A 24,369-nucleotide genomic window follows, 5' to 3' on the forward strand; every position below is an offset into this window, starting at 1 on the left:
GTCAGCTGGTGTCTCTGCATGAAGACCTCGGATTCTCAATCTACAGGCCTGTAGTCTGTTGTGGAGTTGGATGTGTTATTCATAGTGAGTGCTTCTAGCATCTGATACTCAACATACCTGACTGGACAGATCATCCACACCTCCAGAGTGGACTAGAATGAACAAGTCAGACCAGGTGAGCCGGAGAAGACAGCCAACAAACTAACAAATGCAAGAAACACGAATGCTCTACAGAGGGACTCAGGGGGTGCTGTGGGAACAGTAGAAGGGAAAAGGAGAGGCAACAATAGGTTTTGCAGATCATTTTCCCAGTAGTTTAATGACATAATCTATTTACTTTTTTATTTCATTTTTATCGTAAAAATTTAAAAAAACATAGACATTCAACAGTTAAACATAAAATACCCATCTATTATTTGAGCCTTTTATGATCCTTCTCTACAAAACAAACAAACAAAAAAAGTAATTTTAAAACATAGTATTTATTCCCAGCCCATTAAGTGTTAACTCAGTATTTCTAATTTATCTTCTCTCAAGAGTCTCCTTAAAAGAAAGCTAATCACCATATAAAATCATAAGGATAACAACAGTTTAAAACAACAGGGTGCCTGGGTAGCTCAGTTGGTTAAGCGATCAGGTCCTGATCTCGCAGTTCGTGAGTTTGAGCCCCATGTCAGGGCTCTCTCACACATATTCTCTTTCTCTCAAAAACTTTAAAAACAAAATAAAATAAAAAGCAAACCACTTCCCTGACAGCAGAACAGTATGGGACTTGTTGCAACTGTGGATTTTAGTATCAGACTAACACGGTTTCAAACCTGACTTTGCCATTTACAGAGGTTTCTAAGGTTCAGCTTCTTCAGTGAACTGGTGAAAGAATTAAAGACAATACGCAGGTACAGAGATGGGCATCGTGGCTTACACACAGCAGTGTTTCCAGTGGAGGTGAGGAAAGAGGACATGCACAGAGGGCGGAACAATTCAGGGAAGGTCCATCAATAACTTTAAACACTAATGGTACCTGGTTAATTTTAGCAAAAGAAAAAGATTTCTAGAAGATGACTTTAGTCTGAAGCTAGCAGCAAAACAGCTGGTGGGGACCATTTGATACAACTTGCCAAAATAAAAAAGCTCATAAATTTTGGAGAGGAGATAAACAACTTTCTATCAGTGGCTGTGTACCTACAGGTTGCTTAATTCAATTTGCATTTCTTGATTTACCTATATGCAGCTTTCTACTTTGGCCAATATATAACAAGTGATGAAGACATAACCATCAATATTTGGTTACAAAAAATCAAAAGTGATAGGGTCATATATGGTTGCCCATCTATCATTTGTCGGTACTAAACTATACCCTAGAGTATTCTCATTCTCCTCCTTTTCTGGGAGAGCACGTCTTGCCAGTGGAGGCAGCGGAACGAGCTCTTCCTAAAAACTACAACACAAAAGTTTCCAAAATGTGGTCCAGTTTCCTGAAAGAGTCATTACTCTTCCCAAAGCCTGATGCTAACACACTTTGACAATCATACTAATTACAGAAAGCTTTTTGTCAATTGTGGTCCTTAGCTGGATGGCTAACAGAGTATGCTTTTATCATCAACATAAAGAGTTCTTTTTTTTTTTTTAATTATGTTGTCAGATGTAATTATAGAAAACTGGGTACAAATGAGATTATGGGATCTATCCTGAGGGGCAACTTGGCACAACGGACCTCTGTGTTCCACTCTAGCAAATAAGGTCAGTTGGAGCTGTTGTTGTCCCTCCGATTTTAATGAACTGCACAGTGTTTTAAAACACGTTTTTATAAAAGCAACAATTACTCAGCGAATTCTGCTTATAACACATAATAAGTGGGTATCTAAACATTAAAAACTGCTCCATTCTAGTGATATGTTTACATTTTGAAGTATAAAATATTACAAACCATAAAACCTAAAAACACCTCCAAGATTTAACATATTTTAATATTTTGCCATAATTTCTTCAGAGTGCTCTTTATTCTTTCAAAAAAAAAAACAACCCCAAAAAACAAAAAAAAACAACCACATTACAAATAGAGCTAAAGCCTACTCCAATCATTTCTCCTTCCTTCATCCCCAGAAATAACCACAATTTTGAACTCAGTACATATTATTCCTGTGCTTGGTCTTGTACTTTCGCTGTATACATATGTGTCCAAAAAATAGTCTATACTAAAGTTTTTTGAGTTAAAACCTTATGTAAATTTTATGTAAATACTAACACGCTATATGAAACCTCTTTCTACTTTTTCTACTCAACATGTTTTTAGATTACTGGTGTTCACACATGTGGATCTAGTTACATGCTAATACATGTGATTCATTCATTTTAAATCCTGAGTAGTATTCCATTGAAAAAGAATAAACCATTCATTTATCTTTCCCTTAATGTATTTCTGTTTTGCTCTTCCTCAAATCACTATTCTATTGAATATCTTTGTGTATGTACCCTTGTAAACATGCGCCAGACTTCCCTGGGGCAGATATCTAGAAGTGAAGACAAGATGACATAGTGTGCAAATATTCCATTTTATTAAATATTGCCATACAGTTTTCCTGAATTATTGTACCAATTTATATTCTCAAGAGTTCTTGTTTTTTCTCACCCTTGACAGATGTTGGTGTTAACAGATGTCCAACAGTTAGCCAACTTGATGAGCATTATCTGGTGTCTCCCTGTGGGTTCAATCTGCATTTTCCCTGATGCTACTGAAGATGAGAATATTTTCGTATGTTTATTGGCTTTGGGTGTCTTCTGGGAACTGTCCATTCATATCCTTTGCTCCACACTGGGTGTGGAGCCCGATGAGAGGCTTGAACTCACAACCCTCAGATCAAGACCTGAGCTGAGATCAAGAGTTGGACACTTAACCAACTGAGCCATGCAGGCCTCCTTTGCCCTTTTTTCTAATGGGCTGTTTCATTGTTTTCTTATTAATTTGTAGCATTACATATATTTTTGTGTATTTGGGGTTTCAATCACATACGCAGTTATGTGTATTACAAATATCTTCTCCAAATCTGTGTTTTTGTTCTTAATTCCAGTCGCTTCCTTATGGTTCATGCATTATAGGAAATCTTCATATAATTAACAAAGTGCTGCTTAAGCACAAGGATCCTTGAGTCAGGTTGCCCCAGTTCAGATCCCGACTTCATCTCTCACTAGCCATGAGGCCTTCTATAAATTTACTTACTGTCACTATGCCTCAATTTCTTCATCTATGAAAAAGGGTATAATACTAGTACTTACAGTTGTGAGGACTAGATGATTTAATACATGTAAAGCATGAAGAACAGTATCGGCCATACAGTAAGTTCTCAACAAATACGTTACTGTTACCATTATTCATAATCATCTGTTATTCCTGGTCTTTTACACACATTTATAGGACTTTTAGCAGCGATTTGTCATGTTCCATGAAGAATCCTATCGGGATTTTGATTTAAGTCACATTAACACTTCATAAATTACACCTTACATTTGCAAGGGGGCAACGTTACTTTTACCTGGAGAGATAAAGTGATCACCACTTTAACCAATAAGTAATCAAGTGTAGCATCACAAAAGTGAGATGACCCAACACATGCTTCTTGATATAATGCAATAAGAAGTGTATCACATCACCTGTAAAGTATTCTTACAAACTTACCCTGAATTTAATCAAGCACTTAGACCTAACTTCCAATTTGCGGGACATACAGGTGATAGGGACAAGTTAAACTACATAAGAAACAAACCCAGAGTATGTAGGACATTCAACAAGACAATGGCTTCTCTTAAAAAGTCACTGTCATTGAGGGGAAAAGTGGCAGGTTGTTATAGATTAATAGTGACTTAAAGAGATATGACAGGGGTGCCTGGGTGGCTCAGTCGGTTGAGCGTCTGACCTCGGCTCAGGTCATGATCTCACGGTCTGTGAGTTCAAGCCCCGCGTCGGGCTCTGTGCTGACAGCTCAGAGCCTGGAGCCTGCTTCAGATTCTGTGTCTCCCTCTCTCTCTTCCCCTCCCCTGCTCATGCTCTGACTCTCTCTGTCTCAAAAATAAATAAAAACATTAAAAAAAAAAAAGATATGACAATCAGAGATGTACCTTGTATCAGACTCCAGTTTGAAAAAAAAAACAACCTACAAAAATCATTCGAGGCATAACTGAGAAATTGGATATTAGATCCCATTACGGAATTATTGTATAATTTTCTTAGGTATAATAAAGGCATTGTGGTTATGCAGGAGGGTGTCCTTATTTATAGGAGATTCATACTAAAGTATTTAATGTCTGTAACTTAATTCCAAATGTCTATATCTTCATTTCAAATGGTACAGCAGAAACAAAAAACATAGATGATAAACATAAATATTAACAATTTTGAATGTAAGTGGTGTGTATTTGGTGATCATTTCGGTATTCTTCCAAGTTTTCTGTATTTTACCTTTTTTATAATAAAAGGTTGTAAAGCATAAGTGGCATTAACTTTATGGACTGATTTTCAGGAAAGTGTCATCTACACGGTATCTACAAATAAACAGTTTTCCATTTATTTAGGTCTTCTTTTATACTGATTAACAAAGTTTTATAATTTTCTCTGTAAAACCCTTTTCACAGATTTGTTAGATTTATTCAAGATACCTTAGAATTGTTTGCTTTTGCAGATAATATCTTTTCTTAATTGCCTTTTGCATACTGATCTGGAGAACCACCTGAATATTCTGATGATTTGTTTCAATGGCTGTGCTCCTTCTTTAACAGAACTACCCAAAACAATTCAAATAAGCCCAAACCCAAACCTCTGTATAGGTCCCTCACAAAACTATTTTTAGTAAGCTTCTGCCTCCACAGCATTGCTCATATCCAGCCCTTCCTTGCCATTCTCATCCCTATTGTTCTTGTTTCTAGACCCTAATGTATCTCCCGACCTCCTCAGCATCTCCCCATCTTGAGCAAACTCACCTATTTTACCCAGTTTAAACTCCTAAAAGAATTCTGATTCTACCGTGTTATTGCTCAAATTTCTTCAAGAGCTCTCTGAACTGGATAGAGCAAATGTGATAGGCAGACTAATGCCCACCTGCACCCACACACCCACACTGTCCGCTTCTAATCCCTGAACCTGTGAATGTAATAGGTTACATGGCAAAGGGGAATTAAGGTTGCTCATCAGCTGATGGTTAAATAAGGAGGTCATCCTGGATAATCCAGGTAAACCCAAAGTAAATTGCAAGGCTCCTCCAAAGTAGAAGAGGGAGGCGTGACTACAAAATGGTGTTCAGAGAGATACAATACTGCTGACTGCACAAGTGGAGGAAGGGGCCACAGGCCCAAGGAATGTGGGAGGCTTCTAGAAGCAGGACAGGGCAGGGAAGTGCACTCACCACGAGAGCCTCCAGAAAGGAGGCTGCCAAGGCAGGAGCCCTGCCAAGATCTCCATTTTAGCCCAGTGACACCTGCTGGACTTCGAACCTACAGTAAGCCAATACTACCGTAAGGTAATGAATCTGTGTTGCTTAAAGCCACCAGAAGAAATAAAAAAGTAATACAGCAATGTATTTCAAAGGTACTTAGATTCAGGTAAGAAGTTCCATCTTTGCCGATGATAATATATTCTTTAAAAAGAGTTTACAAGAAACCGCACCGTTGAAGGCAGTAAGGAAGGGAGATTTAATATGTTGGCACAGATGGAAGGGAATCAGCTCCTTACTTCCCATCTGACTATCACTCTTTCTACAATTTCTAATTCTACTGGTCAGAACCCAGAAGAGACACATGGTACCCTGAATTTCTGAACTGTAGTTCTAATTTTCAAAATTTTTATCCATCTGTTTGCCCCAAAATATTCACCACATACTAGGTGATCCTGGTTTATTAGTAAAAATAAGAATTTAGTAGCATGAAAAAGATCATTGCTTTTGAACCTCAAAGCAAAATACAGTATATTATTCACTAGGGTTGCTATTAGCATTTTGGGCAAGTCGGTTCTTTACTGTGCAAGACTGTTCCACAAACTTCCAGACATTAAGCATCCTTGGCCTCTGAACACTAAATGCCAGTTGACCTCCCTCCACAGCCACCTCATGTCCCTATGACAACAAAGGACACCCCACAGACATTCCTAACTGCCCTCCCCCCAGTCAAGAACTACTCATATAGTGTTCGTTAATAATGAATCTAATCTACTTATGGCAACTTGCCTGGCCTATTTCAATAAAACTCATTAATGGTCTTACTATTCCAGCAGAATCAGGCATACTTAAGGCAGTACAGTTTATAAAGAAATATAATGAGGTGACTGTAAGAAGAACAACGAATTGGAGCACCTGGGTGGCTCAGTCAGTTAAGCGTCCCCTCAGGTCATGATCTCTTGGTCATGGGATCAAGTCCTGTGCCCCACCCCACACTGAGCGTGGAGTCTGCTTAGGATTCTCTCCCTCTGCCCCTCCCCCACTTATGCATGTGTGCGCTCTCTGTCCCTCTCTCAAAAAATAAAATAAATACAAAATTTTTAAAAAGAACAGACAATGGAAATAGACTGGGAGTGTTTACTGAGTTGGGAAAATAAAATTAGCTGTTGCCCAACATCCCTGACAAATCAGATGATATAAATCTGCCATTCAAATGCCCCTTCCAAAGACAACACTAACACCAAAAACTAATCAGAGCCCTAAGATATCTTAAGAGCCTCAGACAGCTCCCATTATTTTCTGGAACTGTCACCACGATTGGATCTATGCTACACCAACACCTGCAAAGGACCTCACACTTTCTTTGTCACCATGTCGATGATCACAAAGCTATACAGAGTGAAGTATTTCTTGCTACCTCAAACTGTAAATACGTATTTATTTTTATAAATAAAATCAGTGCTTTGTGTCTCTAATCATCTGGTCATTATCTTGCTGAGAAATAAACTGATCTGTGAAACCAGCTGAACAGTCTCACCGCGTGCCATGATTCTACAGTGCAAGTTCAACTTGAAAAGCTAAGAATATAGAAAGTGCACGTTCTACCAATCACTCAGGATATGTTCATAGTAAAAAACTAAAATAGTTCCTAACCCAACAGAAATGAAACAAGAAATGGTAACACATAGAGTTTCCTCTGTTGGCTTATTTAGAGCTGACAATGCTCAGCCAAATAGCTTTTCAACTTAGATTGCTCCCTCCAAAAGATTTCCTCCAAACATCTTTCCGTAGAAGGTGCCAAGTACAACTTGCTGAAAAGAAAGGTATAAAAAAAAGTATTTACCATTAGCACGAGAGAGGAAAAGCGAAGTGGGTGGAAAGCATGCCAACGAGAGGGACTTACTGGACAAAAGTAGGTGTTCTCCACAATGTGATTAGCCACCATGCTGTTCTCAGCAGACAGAGACATGATGAAAAGCAAAGCATCCCGGGCCTGCTGACCCACTGTCCCCTCTCGGTGAATGAAGGGAATCAGAAGGGAGAAGATGAGGAAGTTGGCTGCCCCTTGGTCCTCACTAGTGTGGAAGAAGAGTTCCAGAATAGATGGATCTTTGGCAAGGATGGAACAAAGCTGATTGAGGAGGACAACCAGCTTCCCCTCCACGGCAGGGGTGCTTGTTCCCGAACAAGAGCTCAGCAACATCATCAGGGGCTTCAGGATGGGCTTGTGGTGCAACAGAGGCTGGTGCGACTGAGTGACCAACATCTCGTACATCTTTAGCTGCTCGATTTTAGTCTCATCAGTAAATTCCCTCCGCAAGCTCCAAAGGAAGAGTTTCTCCATGATGTTCTCGGAGACCACAAATTCCAGAATCGGCCCCATCGCAGCATCCTTGGCTTGCTCTTCAATTAGCAAGAAGAGCATGTGTTCTACATAATTCTGCACGGCACTGGCCTCATCTGGAGGGATGGATCCATATTTTGCCTGGGTGTTCTTCAAGGGGTCGTGCTTCTCTAAGATCTTCACAACCTGTAACCAATTCAAACATTTGTCATCCATCTCATGTTTACCATAATTACAATACACACCACCCCTGACTGCGCCTTATCTTTCATGGAAAATGCAGGAGCCATGGCCCAAAACAAGATAAATATGAACACTGTGTTTGTCTCTCTCTCTCTCTCTCTCTCTCTCTCTCTCACAAGAATAAAATGAAGTGGTTAAACTATAGAAAGCAGACATTTGAAGATGTTCCTTTAAAATCGTTATAAATTTGGGCAACCTAAACGTCAGAGAAAGTAGTATAGTTTAAAAAATTAAGCTACTTGTGTTCATGAGCCTATTATGAATACTACTGAGCAAAATGAAAAATTGTAAGTGATATATTAGATGAAAAATAAAGTCTTTATATATAGTCAGATACATCATTATCAACTATGTCAAAAACATACATGACAAAAGATCGAAAAATATATATGGAAAAATAATAATCACTTTTGTGTTCAAAGTGATGATAAATTTTCACTTTTTTTCTGCACTGTCAAAAATATCACTTTTTAATTTTAAAATACATTAAATAAGTAAGACTACCCATGCTCTACAAATAGATTTGGAGGTTCCAACAGGAAAACACGGCTCCTTCGCACGCCCTCGACTGAACATCCCCCTCCCTCCTTTACTTGGATGGACACATTCTCCCACCAAGCATGCAAGGTTAGTAAGGATGAAAGGAAACTGATGAACAAGGGATACATACCTAGCACAATCACCCCTAGCATATGGCATATGATGAAACTAAAAAAATGAAGGCTTGAACTTTGCATTTTTTAAAACCAGAAAAAGTTCTGGGATGACCATTTACTAAGTAAATCCCTAATGCAGCAAGTTTCTGTTTGAAGTGATAAAAAAAAGTTTTGGAAATAGTGGAGACAGTTGCACAACATTGTGAAGGTAGCCAAGGCCATTGAACTACACATTTTAAAAAGGTTAAGATGAGGGGCAGCTGTGTGGCTCAGTCAGTCAAGCATCCAACTTCAGCTCAGGTCATGATCTTGTGGTTCACGACTTTGAGCCCCATGTTGGGCTCTGTGCTGACAGCTCATGATTCTGTGTCTCCCTCTGTCTCTGACCCTCTCCCACTTGTGCTCTCTCTTTCTCTCTCTCAAAAATAAATTTATAAATAAATAAATAAATAAATAAATAAATAAATAAATAAATAAATAAGAAAGTTAAAAAGGCTAAGATGGCAATCTTTGTTATATATGTTTTACCACCACAAAGAAAAAAATCTATTGACGGTAAAATATAAATAAATCCCCAATTAGGTCATGCGATGTCCTGGTGTTTTTCTCCCTTACATCTGCTGCCTACTGAATGCTTCCTACCTCTCTCTGCCCATCAGTACTTACCTCTACTTTAGGACCTAGAAATTAAAAGAATTTCCTATCTCAACTCTCATGTAACTTTATGACTTGGAATTTCTACAATATCCATTCAATTGACTTCCCTTAAAATGTATACATATTCTAATAATAATTTTTAGACAACCCAGCACCCTAGCGATGAATTTATACTTGTTCCCTTTTGCCTTTCTGAACTGCACGCTATGGGGATTATGTTTGTCTTTTGCAGTACCCTCCTGGCCCAGTTCTATAACGTGCTGTTACACGCTCTATATTTAGGTTATAGAATTTTTGCAAGTCACTGGGGAAGCTGGCAAAAGTACAATGCTATGTCAGCATGCATGAGAAATGAGAAAAATGTATTTCCCCAGGAAAGGTCTAAGTTTTTCTCCTGTCAGAAACAAGGCAAATGAGCCTTTATAGACCAAGCAAGTGTATCCTCATAGAATGAACAGAATTCTACAGAATCTGGAATCTCTATCAACCTTCATTATGAAATGAATAATGCTGTCACAAAGAAAAAAAATCACTGCAACACCCCTGAGTTGACATTTTCAATGAGAAAGGCCTCGGGTTCGCAGCTACCCAGGTGGCACCTGGCTTAATGACTCAGCCCCAGCACATCCACTGGACGGACATCTCTCCTTCGCTCCCTGCCAGACTCCAGAGATCCCCCAGCCTCCCCCAACCTCCAAGAAGTCCTCCAGAATTCCTCAGAGGCCTGACTACCTCACTGGCAGAAATGTTGGGATCTGGCTGTCCTTTCCCTCTGCTCTGGCCTTGACAACAACTCCCAGCATGGGACCACAGTACCTCACTTGTCCAAAAGGGGCCTCCACTTCAACACGTATGTTCTCGAGCCCCCACAGCTCGAACTTCAAGGTTCCACATTCTGAAGAATAAATCAGCAACACGCTTTCTCCCAGTTCCATAATTTCAAAGTCCACATATTGAGTTTACTTATGAGAACTATCTATACAGGTAGGCCTCAGGGTAGAAATGTAATTACACTTCTCATGTGTGCTCAGACTGTCTAAACTGTCTAAAATTGATCCTATGCTTTATACACTGTTAGTGGTGGGGCAAATTAGCTCCATCTTTCTGGAAAACAATTTGGCAATCTGTATCAGAAGCTGTAAAATTATCCCTGCCCTTTGACTTGTTAATCTCACTTTGGGGAGAATCTAAGGAAATAATCCAAAAATAATATGTTAAGAAATGTTCACGCCAATGATATTTTCAATAATGAAAAATAAAAATAATATTGACCCAGTCAACAATAAGAGAATTATAATCGAAATGTTACATCACCATACAATAAAATTATTAAAAATAAACACTAAGTGAAACATATCATTGCATGCAAATGTATATATGAAATAATTTAAGTTAAAAACTAAATATATTGACAAATAGACACAGGATCATAAGTGAGTCTGAAAAGATATAAATGGGATTTTAAGGTTAATTACTTCTTCTCCCCTATAAATTGATCTAATTTCATAATATAAATAAAAATAAAAGTAGACAAAGTAATTTTGCACTAATCTCTTTCTTAAAAAACCAAAACACTGGAGCACCTGGGTGGCTCAGTCAGTTAAGCATCTGACTTTGGCTAAGGTCATGGTCTCAGTTTGTGGGTTTGAACCCCACATCAGGCTCTCTGTTGTCAGCACAGAGCCTGCTTCAGATCCTCTGTTCCCCCCTCTCTCTCTGCCCCAACGCTGCTCATTCTTTCTCAAAAATTAAACTTTAAAAAAAGAAAAACCAAAACCCTGAGTTAAAAGCAATTAATAATTGAAAATCTCCTAATTCTCAGAAATTCCTAAGCAATATAAATTTATACACGTGTATATGTATTTATACTATATGCATGCATGTAAGTATATGTTACACATCTAAATATATATAAGTAATATATAGCAGAACTATTTACATAGTCATGAAGCACATTTTCTCATAAATTAACCGTCACATATTATTTATTCCACTGTATTCCTTTGCAAACAGACTTACTTTTTTTGCTGTGAAAAAGCTTAGAAAAGAGAACTGAGTTTTTTATACAGAAGACAAACTACTTAGCCACTTTTAAATTGAAGCATCTTTACCCTCTTTATAGTATAAGCTCCTCTACACTGGTTAATGGGCAGAGAAACTCAAGAACAGAGCTATGATAACCCATGGAGACTGAAGGTTTGTTGATCATCTGTAATGGAGCAGACATATTAAGAGCCCTTACTCATTCCCGGCCCTGGCCGGGTGGTTTAACTGCCTGGAAAAGGGTGTGTTACACCAAGGCCTGTGAGTCATGGAATATACAGTGCTCAGCAAAGCGTTAATTATGCCTGCGTTGACACATGTCCTTAACCTCTCTTCTTAGGTGTCAGGACCCTCCCAGGCCACCTCCCTTTCCCTTCCTGGCAGACACACCCATGAACTGCTTTTAAGAGTGGTCTCTAAGGGCCCATACCCAGGGCCTGGTTCCTAACCTGACAGGGAATGTCTTAAGAAGCTTCTCGGCTACAGCACAACATGCGTTGAAATGCCAAAGAACTGATGCCTCAAGTTCACTGCCCAGATGGTGTCACAGTTCTCTCAGTTTCTGTAGATGCTTTCTCACGTGACCTGGACTTTTCCTTATTTTTTCCTTTAGTGCTGTCTTCTCACATCACTTCCACCATACCAGTACTCCTGTGTCCTGACTTCTGCCTGCTGCCTACTTTCATCCATTTATCTACTCTGAGCTTCCAGTCCTATAGATCCATGGTCTCTTGCTGCTCCTGGTGGCCTCCCCAGGCCTAGCACATTCCCCTGAGTATCCTCTATCTTATGCTCACAACTCTGCTAAATTGGCTTCTCAGCTGTATACTCAGTCTCAGGGATTCAGGTCCCAGAAAAAAACACCATTAGGGGAGCTGGAGGGACCTAGAGATGGGAAGAGAATGAACGCAAGCAAACTATGCTGTGCAAATATTTCCTTTACTAAACAAGTTCACTTCTTTAGGCTAAAAATGCCATTTAATAAAGCAATCAACCCCTGCTACAGCCCCAGCTCATTAAGTAAGGCAGCTAAGATCGGAAATAGCACTGTAAATGTTTTGCTGATCATGGCCAGGCATTTGTTGGTCTACAAACTTTAAAAAATATAAGCTGATACATTTATGTGTGAATCATAGCCTGGATCACAAATAGAGCCACATGTAAATTATCACAAATGTACAAAAAATCAATAGTATGAACAATTGTATACAAATTATCATCTGACAAATACGCTTAAATTTTAACCTAAATTCAAAGTCATTTGCTCTATAAATATAAAGGTTATTAGGGGTAAAGGAGATGAATAAATAGCATTTTTCTTTTATTAAGGATATCAGCTACTCCTAATGATGGTCCCCATCAGTCAGCAATAATAGGCCTGGATTAAAAATATTCACAAATTCTAAAATAGGCATCTCAAATGCTGTCAAAATGAAAGATCCACATAATCACTCCTCTAGCTAACAAATGATTATTCTTCGTGGTAAACGCAAGTGTTTATCTGTCAGATTAGCTTTGACTACATCTCAATATTGTTTTATGTCTTATATACACGCATATGTTAAGAGATGATTACTTATGCTACTTTGGTTAGAGCCTAGTTATTTCAAGAAAGTCACATGAGTATAACCCATACTTCCAAATCCTTTGGAATGCTAATTAAAGTGGCATCATGGAAAAAACCAAGTTACTAAGCAACATTTTCCATCACACAGAAGAAGGCCAGGCTTTTGCGATCTTAAGCCAAATTCCACTTAATGTACCAAATAACTACAACAAAACTAAGTTTCCATCCAGTCCTTGATCATTACTTAAAAGCCATGTCTTTCAATCTGGGGTATTCCTGGCACACCTATTGCCATGGGAGACATCTACTGAGTCATTTCTTTTTGTATTAAGATTAACAGCCTAGTAATATATCTGTGCTTGTACAATTTGGTTCATGTCAGCTCCAGTCCCAGTCTCCAGAGGCATATCTAAATCTGGGATTGAACAGGGTAAAAGCAGGAGCTATATCTACACATACCTCCTTGGGACCAAAGATGGTCTAGCACTACCATAATAAAGAAACATGGTAGAAACATCAATAAGTAAAATAACATAATAAAACCTTCATTTAGGTATGTTTGTTAAATTTAGGTTTTAGGGAAAGGATTTAAGAATAATGATCTATGTAATAATATTCCATGGTAAAAAAACAGACTTATCACTGATCATACAGTGGGTGCACTGTTGATATTTCCACATGTTAGACCACTTTAAAGTCCACTAGAAGCATAAGTTAATGCCTCAGCCCTCTAAAGAAACACAGCTTCTGTTCTGCTTCACTTTCTACTGTCAAGTTCAGAGCTACTTGAGAAGCTAAAAGATATAAATTTTTTTTTAATTTTTTTTTCAACGTTTATTTATTTTTGGGACAGAGAGAGACACAGCATGAACGGGGGAGGGGCAGAGAGAGAGGGAGACACAGAATCGGAAACAGGCTCCAGGCTCTGAGCCATCAGCCCAGAGCCTGACACGGGGCTCGAACTCACGGACCGTGAGATCGTGACCTGGCTGAAGTCAGACGCTTAACCGACTGCGCCACCCAGGCGCCCCTAAATTTTTAAAATATTAACAAACATCATTTGACTAAGATATTAAGATGAGATTCTCTAATACTTCCCAACTTTTCATCTCTCAAAGACTAATTTTTGTCATTTCGTCCATGACAAGGCATAGACCAAAAGAATGAAGACGAACGGAACAAGAGAATCAGTTTCACAGGGAACAGACACATCTCAAATCCATTTATAAGTCCTCTATACTTCTTTACTAGGATCAGGCCCCTTGGAGCTCTACATAAGATACTATACTTAAACCATATCATCTACTTTGCATTATTGTGGGAAGACATTTGACTTAATTAACTAATCTAATTTTTCCCATCCCCACCCTCACCAAGAAGAGAAAGGCTACTAGACTCACTAGCTTTTCTTCATCCATTGTCATTATTCTATCTGAGCTGAAATTTTCTTGGCTCAAAAATTGTATAACCGCTTATTTTTGGAGGCTGAGGGATGGTAAGGAGAAGCTTTGGGCTATTGACTAACCAGAAGCACACAGAAATGTGCATTTCCAATTGATTTTATTTTTAACCCATCACTTCTGTTCTCCTAGCTCTAAGTGCAGACACCATTGAGTATATAACCAATACTGATTCAAGGCTCAAAAGGAGAGGACAGAGAATGAATAGAGCAAGGTCCATGAAGCTTCACGGTACAGCTGTGCCATTACGAAAAACTGGTGTATGGGTGGGTTAATTCACATGGCAAAATAGTTGAACAGTTTATTATCTGGTGGACCAATGCTTCTTACATCCTGTTCTCTCTTCCATTCAGAAGAAGCACAGAAGTAAAGGCAAGAGATAAAAACAATAGTCTACTCGACTATAAATCGTTCTTCCAGACTACTATAAAAACTAAACACACACACACAGTCCTCCAAATCACAGATCATTAAATAGAAGTCCAAAGACCTTCCTACAAAATTATGGAATGTTTTAATACTAACGTATGTTCAAAGCTGTTTTCTAAGTCACCTAGCTCTTCTAAAGTTGTACTTCATACAATGTTCCCATCTCGCAGTTCAACAATTTATTGAATATCTACAACAATGGGGCTACGCTATTCTTGGCACTTGGAGATGTAGGTCAACTATAAATGGTCTCTGATCATGAAGAGCTTGAAATGAGGGTGGAAGGAAGCTACTGCACACATAATCTTAATAAAATGTGGCTGGTATAACAGAGAAAGAACACTCAGGATGCTGCTGGAGCACTGAGTAGAAGCATAAAAGAGAGCAGAGAAGGTTTCCTAGAAAAACTGATGTCCCAAAAGACTCTTTAAGAAGGAGAGGCATTTAACCAGGGGGAGGGATATTCCAGGCAGGAAGAGGAGGAAATGCCTAAAGCAGAGAAGCGTGAAATAGCGTGAAGGCCACTGCCTAGGAGTGGGGTTGGCTAGGAACTCCAAGTAATTTCCCATTTCTAGAGAATAAATCAGAGACAGGGAGTGAAATGAGGCCAGACCATAAAGGCCCTGTGTGACGTGCTGGCCTGTAGGTGCCCGGATGCCACTGAAATGTCCAACTAGAAAACTGACACGGGCAAATCTGGGTTTTAGAGTCACTGCTCTGGCAACATGACAGTGCAAGACGGCGTCTCAGAAAGTGAGAGAAAGTACAAGCCAGAGGCTGCTTCCTATGGCCTGGATTCACTGTCAGCAATGTCACCTGCCGAATGTCCCCTAAAGAACTATTCTGGGGATGTCATGACATCACTGGGCCCAGGGAACAGTTTGGAAACTCAAGTGCACAACTGGGCCACTCAAGATCTCTCCACTGGCAACCTTCCTGAATCACAGACTGCCGTGGATGATGGCTGGTTGTGTGACAAGCTGTCCCTGACAGACTGCAGCGTGTAGGTGGGCAAGCGGATAGCCTCCTCCATCAGAGTTTGCTTTGTAACTCAAGGCCTGGAACAGAAACTGCCAAATACACGTTAATTAGGCTGAATTTGTACTCAAGTATCCTAACAAACAGAAGAACTCTGGATACCACGGACGTCTGTTGACTTCATTTTCCCTAATTTAACAGATAAAAAGTATTATGCTTGCCAGCTGCTGGGGCACTTCGGTAAATACAATGTTGTCACCCAGTTCTGACTATGCCACATTTCTTACCAGCCTTACAGCTTCCTTGGGTGGCCTCAGGGAAACCCAGGGGCTGCTGTCACACTAGTCACAGGAGATTATATCAGGCTTTAGCTCACTTCCCAATCCTCTGCAACCCTTCCACATGTAGCTCCACACTGCACAACTCACAACAAAGTACTAATGTACAAAACTCTGAAATGAGTCTCATTTATTCCTATCAACTGAATCTCTCATTCTTTACCTGAGTTAGCCTTGCACCTCCACTTTGCCCTAACTTCCTCACTTTTTTTTTTTTATCACCAAGAAAAGCCAAAGCTGAACATTTCTTCCCAACATCTTCTCCAAAACATTGTTTTCCTTTGTCAAGAAAACTTTCCTTTCCTATAGTCAAGCTAGCAAAAATCTCACTTCCTCCATTTCGCAAGCCACTTTCACCCATAATAGTCCCTTCCTTTGATTTAATTCCTGTAGTAATATTATTCATTTTCTAATCATGTATCTCACCTTGTCATCCAAATTAGCATATACATTCTTTATTTTTAAAAATTTTTTTTAAATGTTTATTTATTTTTGAGAGAGACAGAAAGACAGAGTATGAGGGGTGAGGGGCAAAGAGAGACGGAGACACAGAATCTGAAGCAGGCTCTAGGCTTCTGTCAGCACAGAGCCCGATGTGGGGCTCGAACTCGTGAACCACAACATCATGACCTGAGCTGAAGTCAGACTCAACCGACTGAGCCACCCAGGTATCCCAGCATATACATTCTTTAAAAGCTCAGACCAAGGCTTACACATTCCCATGTCCACCTGTGCCCCCTATACCAATGTATCCGCAGTTTGGGCTTGGTAAATCTCCATTTAACAATAATTGTGTTGACATTCACATGCATTTCTTCAACGTGAAGAAATGCAACAGAAAGGTCCTCAAGAGCCTTTCTTGGAAGTAAATAGACACTGTGGGCACTTGCAGGTTTATTTAAAAGGAAAAGTCAAGGCTAAAGAAGTAAGAAAGTTAAAGAAATGGTTGAAACAACAATAAAACAAAGAGTGTCTCCACTTTATAAAAGCAAGTATTTAATAACTAAACACCATTCCCTCTGACAAAGTTATCCTTACTCTCAACTCAATATTCTGCTGCACTGGGATAAAGAAGATATGGCATATATAGATACAATGGAATATCACTCAGCCATCAGATCAAAAAAAAAAAAAAAAGAATGAAATCCTGCCATTTGCCACGAAGTGGATGGAGCTAGAGTATATTATGCTAAATGAAATAAGTCAGTCAGAGAAAGACAAATACCATATGACTTTACTCATATTAGAATTTAAGAAACAAAACAGATGAACATATGGGAGGAGGGGAAAAGAAAGAGAGGAAAACAAACCATAAGAGACTCTTAACTATAGAGAACAAACTGGGAGTTGATGGAGGGATGTGGGTGGGGCTTGGGCTACATGGGTGATGGGTACTAAGGAGGGCACTTGTGATGAATCACTGAATTCTACTTCTGACACCAGTATTGCAATATATGTTAACTAACTAGAACTTAAGTAAAAACTTGAAAAGAGGGTCCTAGGTGGCTCAGTTGGTTAAACATCCAGCTCTTGATTTCAGCTCAGGTCATGATCCCCCATCGTGCTCTGTACTGACAGCATGAAGTCTCCTTGGGATTCTCTCTCTCTCTCCCTCTCTCTCTGACCCTCACTCTCTCTCTCTAAATAAATAAATAAACATTTAAAATTTTGAAAAGAAAAAATATATATATTTTCTGCACTAAACAAAGGGTACTATGTTTCAGATAACCCATAATGTCTGATAATGCTGAAGTCATTCATATAAGATAGGGAAATGAGTAATATGATTCTGGGACCACTAATTTACTCCTTCACTAGTGTGAAAGAGTATTTACAAATTCATGAATTAAGACTCTCTAACAGCACTCCAACAGCTTTGGAGAAAGCTTGCCCAGGACGGAATTTGACAGGGCAAATGATCCATCCACATAAAATCAAGAGGTTGATATATCATGTCTATATAAATGGGTATTAAATGGACCACATCACAGATACTCCACCAGGAACAATTACAATCAAAAGTATTTTTACACAAATAAACAAAATGGGCTCAGAGCCAAGAATACATACTAGAATGATGGGAGTTCTTCAGCCAAGTGAAATGACTGAGGCTGAAAGTACTGTTAATATAAAACATCTAATTGGGGTGCCTGGGTGGCTAAGTCAGTTAAGTGTCTGACTTCGGCTCAGGTCATGATTTCATGCGTTTGTGAGTTCAAGCCCCATGTCAGGCTCTGGGCTGGGCATGGAGACTGCTTAAGATTCTCTCTCCCTCTCCCTCTGCCCCGCCTCTGCCCTCTCTCTCTCTCAAAAAAATAAAATTAAGTTAAATTAGAGATAAAGATAAAGATAAAAATAGGCTTTCTAAAATATTCTTCCCACACCCAATGGGCTAACAGCCACATCCCCTTGGTTCACAAACCCACTTTGGAGCTGGCACATTAAAATACTTATAAAAGTGCAAAGTCAAAGACAACTACTCTAATTATCTGGAAAACTCCTGAATTACTTTCCTCCCTTTGCTAAAGCAGACATGCCCTTAAAATCCAGAGCAAATCCATTATGATTCTAATTGTAAAAAGTCAGAGAATGGGAAATGCATAAAAAATCTTGGAAGCTTTATATGAATGACAAGAAGCTACAAAGTGCAAATGACCCAGAAGTAGAATCGATTTTGTTTTTGATCTAAACTGTGTCCCCTATAATTGTTGTGATTTGCAGGCTCAGTGCTTTAACCCCTGTACTGTGTCCGGCCACAGGAAGGAACTGGGTAGTCATTAAAAAACTGTCACATAAATAGCCACTTACCAGCTCACCTAGGGAGTGTAATGTTGGACAAGTAGTAAAGAAGGCCAATTTTATTTATTTTACTACTTACAAACTCCCTGAGGAAAGGTGGTGAGCTGATAAATTTTCTGAACACTCAACCCTTAATTATCTCTATGAGCAGATCAGAGTTACAGAGAAGTCAAAACGAATAATCAAGAAAACTTTTATAAACAGCTTTCTAATGAATTCAGGTACTGCCAGGCATCTTCTTTTGTTAGATTACACAGGGACTACCAGCCCAAAAAATGGTAGAAGCACAGAGGTCAAATACACGAGTCAAGGGACCAAGGTCTATGCACTTGCTTGCAAACTCGCTATTTGTATAACCTCAAGCAAGTCATTTAACATCGCTAATTTTCTATTCCCTCATCTGTAAAATGAGGAAGCTAATATTAACTGCCTTGTGGGTTTGCGGAGAAGATTAAATGACATAAAGCTTAAAGCTTTTGAAGTACTCAGCACAGCACTTGGTAGGTATTTCATAAATGTGTATTTTAGTGCTATTGGAATGTGAGGACTAAATGGAAATCATCAGGGAGGAGGGAAAGAGAGTTTGTAAACAAGGTCAAGTCTACTGCAAAGTGATGCAAAAGCCACTTTAAGGCCAACTGCTGTTCTTCTAAAAATATCTGAGGAACATATATGTTCCCTAATTGCTTTTATGGCAACCATGGTTTTTAACCAGATCCCTATTCTAGGAAAGAAAAAAAAAAGTTGCTTTCCCTTCCACCTGAAAGGGTTTCCGTGCCCTATACTTCTGGAAGCCTTAGTTAGTGCCACAGAGATAGGCAATCCTGGTTCAATGTGATGGAGACCTTGAGGGCTACCTAGACCAGCAGAGGAAGTGGAACTCATACATTACCTGTGCCCAGTGGTTTTTAAATACAATCATGCATGTTTCTGGGTCAACTCCCTGCAGGCTCACAGTCTGCTGGAGTTTACTTTCTGTCGCAACCGATGACATCATAAACCTTCATACATCAATGCTTCTAAGTCATATTTAATTTTCCAGAAAATTTGGCAAGCAGTCACTAACTTTCAAGTATCACGTAAGAAATGTAACTTCTTCACATTTCATTGTTATCTTCTGAAACCTGTAAGGACAATAACAAAAACACATCTCGTTATGTTCATATATTTAATAGGACACTGGCTATTAAATTTAAATCCAAGCATAGACATTCTCAAAGTCCAACGCAGAACAAAACATCCACGAAAGAGACATTACTACTCTATCTACGGGTTCCCCTATTTTCTCCTACCTTGCTACCAAAAATACAAAATAATGATGCTACTACCAAAGCTACGTGCATGAATTAAACAATTATCAGCTTTATTTTCTCCACTACCACCAACCACAGTCCCCTAGATTGAATTTCTAATCATTCAAATCTAGTGTCTATAATCAAGCAAGAGATTATGATAACAATGTCTGTGGAGTTTAAAAACATCCAGAAACAGGAAAACCATTAGTTAACAGCGACAGAAATAAATGGCTTGATGCCACTTGGGGTACTTATAAAACAGCACCCAGACTCCTGGGTCCATTATGATTGAATTTTTTTTTAATCAATGGCTGTCATAATGGAATTTAAAGCATTCTCAGTCATTTCATAGCTACAAACCAAGTTAAGGTTTCTAGCTTTTCTGAAAAATAATAGAATTCCAAGTAACCTTGACAAATCACAGATAGAAATGATCCATCAAAAACAAGATAGTGCTTACTCGGTGTGAGTACAAGATAGCACACTTACAAATGAAAAATGAATTATGTGGATAAAATATGAAGAAAGTATGACTACAACAGAGCCGGTAGGGAGAAAAAAGATATTGAGGTCACAGAGTGTATAGTAAATATGAGCCAGTTGCGTGTTGCTAACAGACAAAAGTGGTAAGACAATGGTATTGTCTTATCATTGTGGTCAGCCCATCCAAAGGACTGGGTACAGTTCAGAATCCTTTTTTTTTTTTTTTTTTAAGCGTACAAACTGGAGAGAGTTCAAAGTGATTACAGGATAATTATTAGAGCACCGGGAAACAAAATCCATGATAAAATTTCCAGACTTGCAGTGCCAAAAAAAATCCAGCTATTTTCAACTGAGTAATATGAAGGGTATCACACTGGTCAACTGTTCCGCCCACTAACAATAAAGTGTGAGAAAGGGGGCTTAATGTGAGGATTCAGGTTAGACTTATGGCCCAAGTTCTTTGTGGGGAGTGAAATTAACTAAAACATAGTTAAGGAATATTCAAAACAAGGACATCTGTTGGGGGTAGAAGGCTAACCATTCAACATTCATATCTGGGGGAAAAAATGTTAGAATGTAAGAACAGAAAACTTGCTAGACGTGATCATTCTTGAGGAAAGAAAACATTTTTAAGGAGAATGGAAGGAGATTAAAGTATGTAGAAAGAGGACAGCCTCTTTGAAGAAAGACCACACAAATTACATACCTGAGGGAAACAGCTCGTGTGTATCGTCTAGGACTGTATTTTATTACTCAAATTGGTGAATTTTCCAACATGTAATTCTTAATTCCTAATAATATAAATCTATTGTTTTCAATAAGACATTGCCCACTGCCAACAACAGCTCTTTGCCACTAAGAGGCATGTTTTGACAGGCCCATGTGTTGTCTTAAACACCAGGAGTGGCCTCCCCACGCACACAGGGTATACATTTCCCGTTCCCACGGTCCCCACCACTCCCTAGAATCTGACAGCCAGCGTCATCACCTCACTCTTGGTTACTGGACTGGCCCTTATTAGGTAACATTTCAGTATGTGGCCCTGCTTTACGTGATAAGAGATAAAAACAAGTTCTGACTTAACTCCCTTGTTGTCTTAAACATAATATTTCTGTGACAATGTCTCTTATTCAGATGCTATAATGAAAATAATGAGGAAAATCAGAGTGTTTCGGTTCATCCCAGAGGTTCAAAACGTACAAGACTCCTTGAGACTCCTCCCAGCCCCAGGATCCCCAGATTCTTCTTCTGACATAAGAAGGGAACATTGAACATGCCAACTGCTTCAAAATCAAAATTAGAAACATGCTCTCTAAGGTCTGTTAGGTTTGTTCTCAGAGGGGCTGCACACGCACTCTTTTCAGACAGTGAGACTGCATTATAGACAAGATAAATACCTTAGTTCAAGTCATAAATTACGAATTAGTTTCTTTTGTTGTTTTAATTTTATTTTATTTTATTTGAGAGACACACAGAGAGAGAGAGAGAGAGAGAGAGAGAGAGAGAGCAAGCCAGGGGAGAGGGGCAGAGAAAGAATCCTAAGTAGGCTCCACTCTGGGACTGAGCCCGACTCAGGGCTCCATCCCACAACCCTGGGATCATGACCTGAGCCAAAATCAAGAGTCAAACAGTCAACCCACTGAGTCACCCAGGTGCCCCACAGGTTAGTTTTGATGGAAATCAAAGGTAAGTCTCTTGATTCCCAGTCCACTGTTCTTTCTAGAAATCTATATTCTCCTTTCTCCTGGCTTTAATCCCTGGCGATATTCCCAAAGGAGGCTGTATCTTCTCTAAGAAAAGTGCATCTCGCTTGGACGATGCTTAACCAATCATATTTTTAAGGCTAAATGTGTCATAAATACAGAAGATTCTAAATGTGTCATAAATACAGAAACCACAATAACGGGTAAGCTTGGGAGAACAAGGGGGAGGGGTATCAGGCAAGTCAAGCAATTCATGTTTCAGAAGGAGAAACTGCCAGAAGATTCTATAAATGAAAATACTTCCAACACATCCGAGACAAGAAAGCTGGATATTTCCTCCGTCTGCCTGCCTGTCTGTCTGTCTGTCTCTCATTCCCATGTTAGAGTATTAAAGCACTAGCGTGTCCCCAGGGCAATAGAAAACTGAAAGAGAGGACTCCATATTTATGAGAGATGTATAAAGGTATATTTCCTCAAATGCCAAGGTTTTCAATATATTCCTGCATCTGTCTGTTCTCAGGCTTCACTTTTTTTCCCTTTTGCATTTTTTCCATTCCAGGCTTTTTATTTAACTCTCAGAGCACAGCTGAACGTCCCAAGTGAAGAACAGAGAAGGACAAAACTAAACAAAAAGCCAGGAGCAGGTAAAAGAGGCTGCAGCCACCGGAACATGTGCTCAAGTCATAAGTACGGCATTGTTGGACCTTTCTCCCGTTCTTGCCCTCTACTCTCTGTAGCCTGACCTATAGGTGCTGGGACTGTTTAGAGGAACACTCTGGCCACATATTCAGCCTGTTCTCCCTGCAAATACCCACACGCTCTTCAACTCGAATTTCATGCCTGAGAGACAGCTCTATAAACCATTCAGAGTGACTTTTTTCTTTCTTCAAATGAACCACCAACACTGAAAAATACCCAAAGGACTCTTTCCGACAGCGGTTGCATGTGGTTTTGTGGTGTGGTTGTTGAGTTTTTTGGCATGGGGTGGGGGGGAGGAGCTACCAAAATACATGTATAGCGTCTGATAGGCCAGCACAGATTCTATACCGCAGACAGAGCTGACTTTATTATTTCCAAAATTACTGAACAGTCAAATTTATATATCTCATTAATATTATATGTAAAAACATTTTTCACCAGTAAGGAAAGAAAAATGCTATTAAATCACTGTTGGGGATAGAGATAACTGACATAAGAATTATATGTATTCTTATTTGCTCTTTTTTGAAAGTACATTATATCTTTTATTTGGTTGTGAAAAAAAGCACATGCATATGCTTCCGTACCACAGAATTATAAAATATACCATCAGATCATAAAGGCTTAGATTCTAGTTACTAGATTATACCTCTTGCCACTGCAAAAATTCCTTCAGCCTCATTCGCAAATAGACAGACATCCTTATCTAATTTCAGGCTCCTCTGAAAAGCTTAATACTGAGGAAAGCTATAAATGTGTGAAAATCACTTTCCCCCTGAACACCAAATGACTCTATTTTCATATACCCCTCTTTCACTATAAGACTGAAATTACAAAGTAAACATTTTGTCATTTAATGATATATGGTCTCATACCACTCACACCATCCTCCTTTTATCTATTTAAATATAATATCTTCTAATAATGTATTATAAAAAATTCCTTAAGGAAAAGAAATGGTGGTCACCTTAAGGGGAAACAAGGCCAAGGGAACATTTTTATTAAGGAAAAAAATGATCATATTTGCAGGCCTAATGGGAAGGAACCAATGAACATAGAGAATTTAAATATATATGTATATTTATATACATATTTATATGTGTGTGTGTGTGTGTATATATATATATACATACATATATATGTATATATATATATATATTAAGGATTTTGATATAGCAACAAGAGCAGAGGAAAGGCAAGGTCAAGAACACGGGTAGGAGAGGCCTAGACTTAAAGAAAAGCCACAATGAGTTTT

At 39.0% G+C, this 24,369-nt stretch overlaps 1 protein-coding gene and 1 long non-coding RNA gene across 8 annotated transcripts in view; one reads left to right on the top strand and one right to left on the bottom strand.

Moving 5' to 3' along the window:
* FHIP1A (FHF complex subunit HOOK interacting protein 1A) overlaps positions 1–24,369 on the bottom strand; it is a 276,539-nt gene that overhangs the window by 70,469 nt on the left and 181,701 nt on the right. For all 6 annotated transcript variants that reach the window (XM_045055776.1, XM_045055775.1, XM_045055774.1 and 3 more), the window contains 2 exons: positions 19,827–20,058; positions 7,324–7,950 (listed from right to left, as the gene is read on the bottom strand). In XM_045055776.1, coding sequence (XP_044911711.1) covers positions 7,324–7,950; positions 19,827–19,931 — 732 coding nt within the window. In that variant the 5' untranslated portion in view covers positions 19,932–20,058. The remainder of the gene's footprint in view (positions 1–7,323; positions 7,951–19,826; positions 20,059–24,369) is intronic.
* On the top strand, positions 9,829–23,350 carry LOC123384910. 2 transcript variants are annotated; one of them, XR_006596694.1, is made up of 2 exons: positions 9,829–10,304; positions 22,975–23,350. It is a non-coding gene; the product is annotated as an uncharacterized LOC123384910 (long non-coding RNA). The 2 variants fall into 2 exon arrangements; XR_006596695.1 differs by lacking the exon at positions 9,829–10,304 and adding an exon at positions 22,618–22,878.

This window comes from Felis catus, chromosome B1, assembly GCF_018350175.1.
Source record: "Felis catus isolate Fca126 chromosome B1, F.catus_Fca126_mat1.0, whole genome shotgun sequence".
Classification (NCBI taxonomy): Eukaryota; Metazoa; Chordata; class Mammalia; order Carnivora; family Felidae; genus Felis; species Felis catus.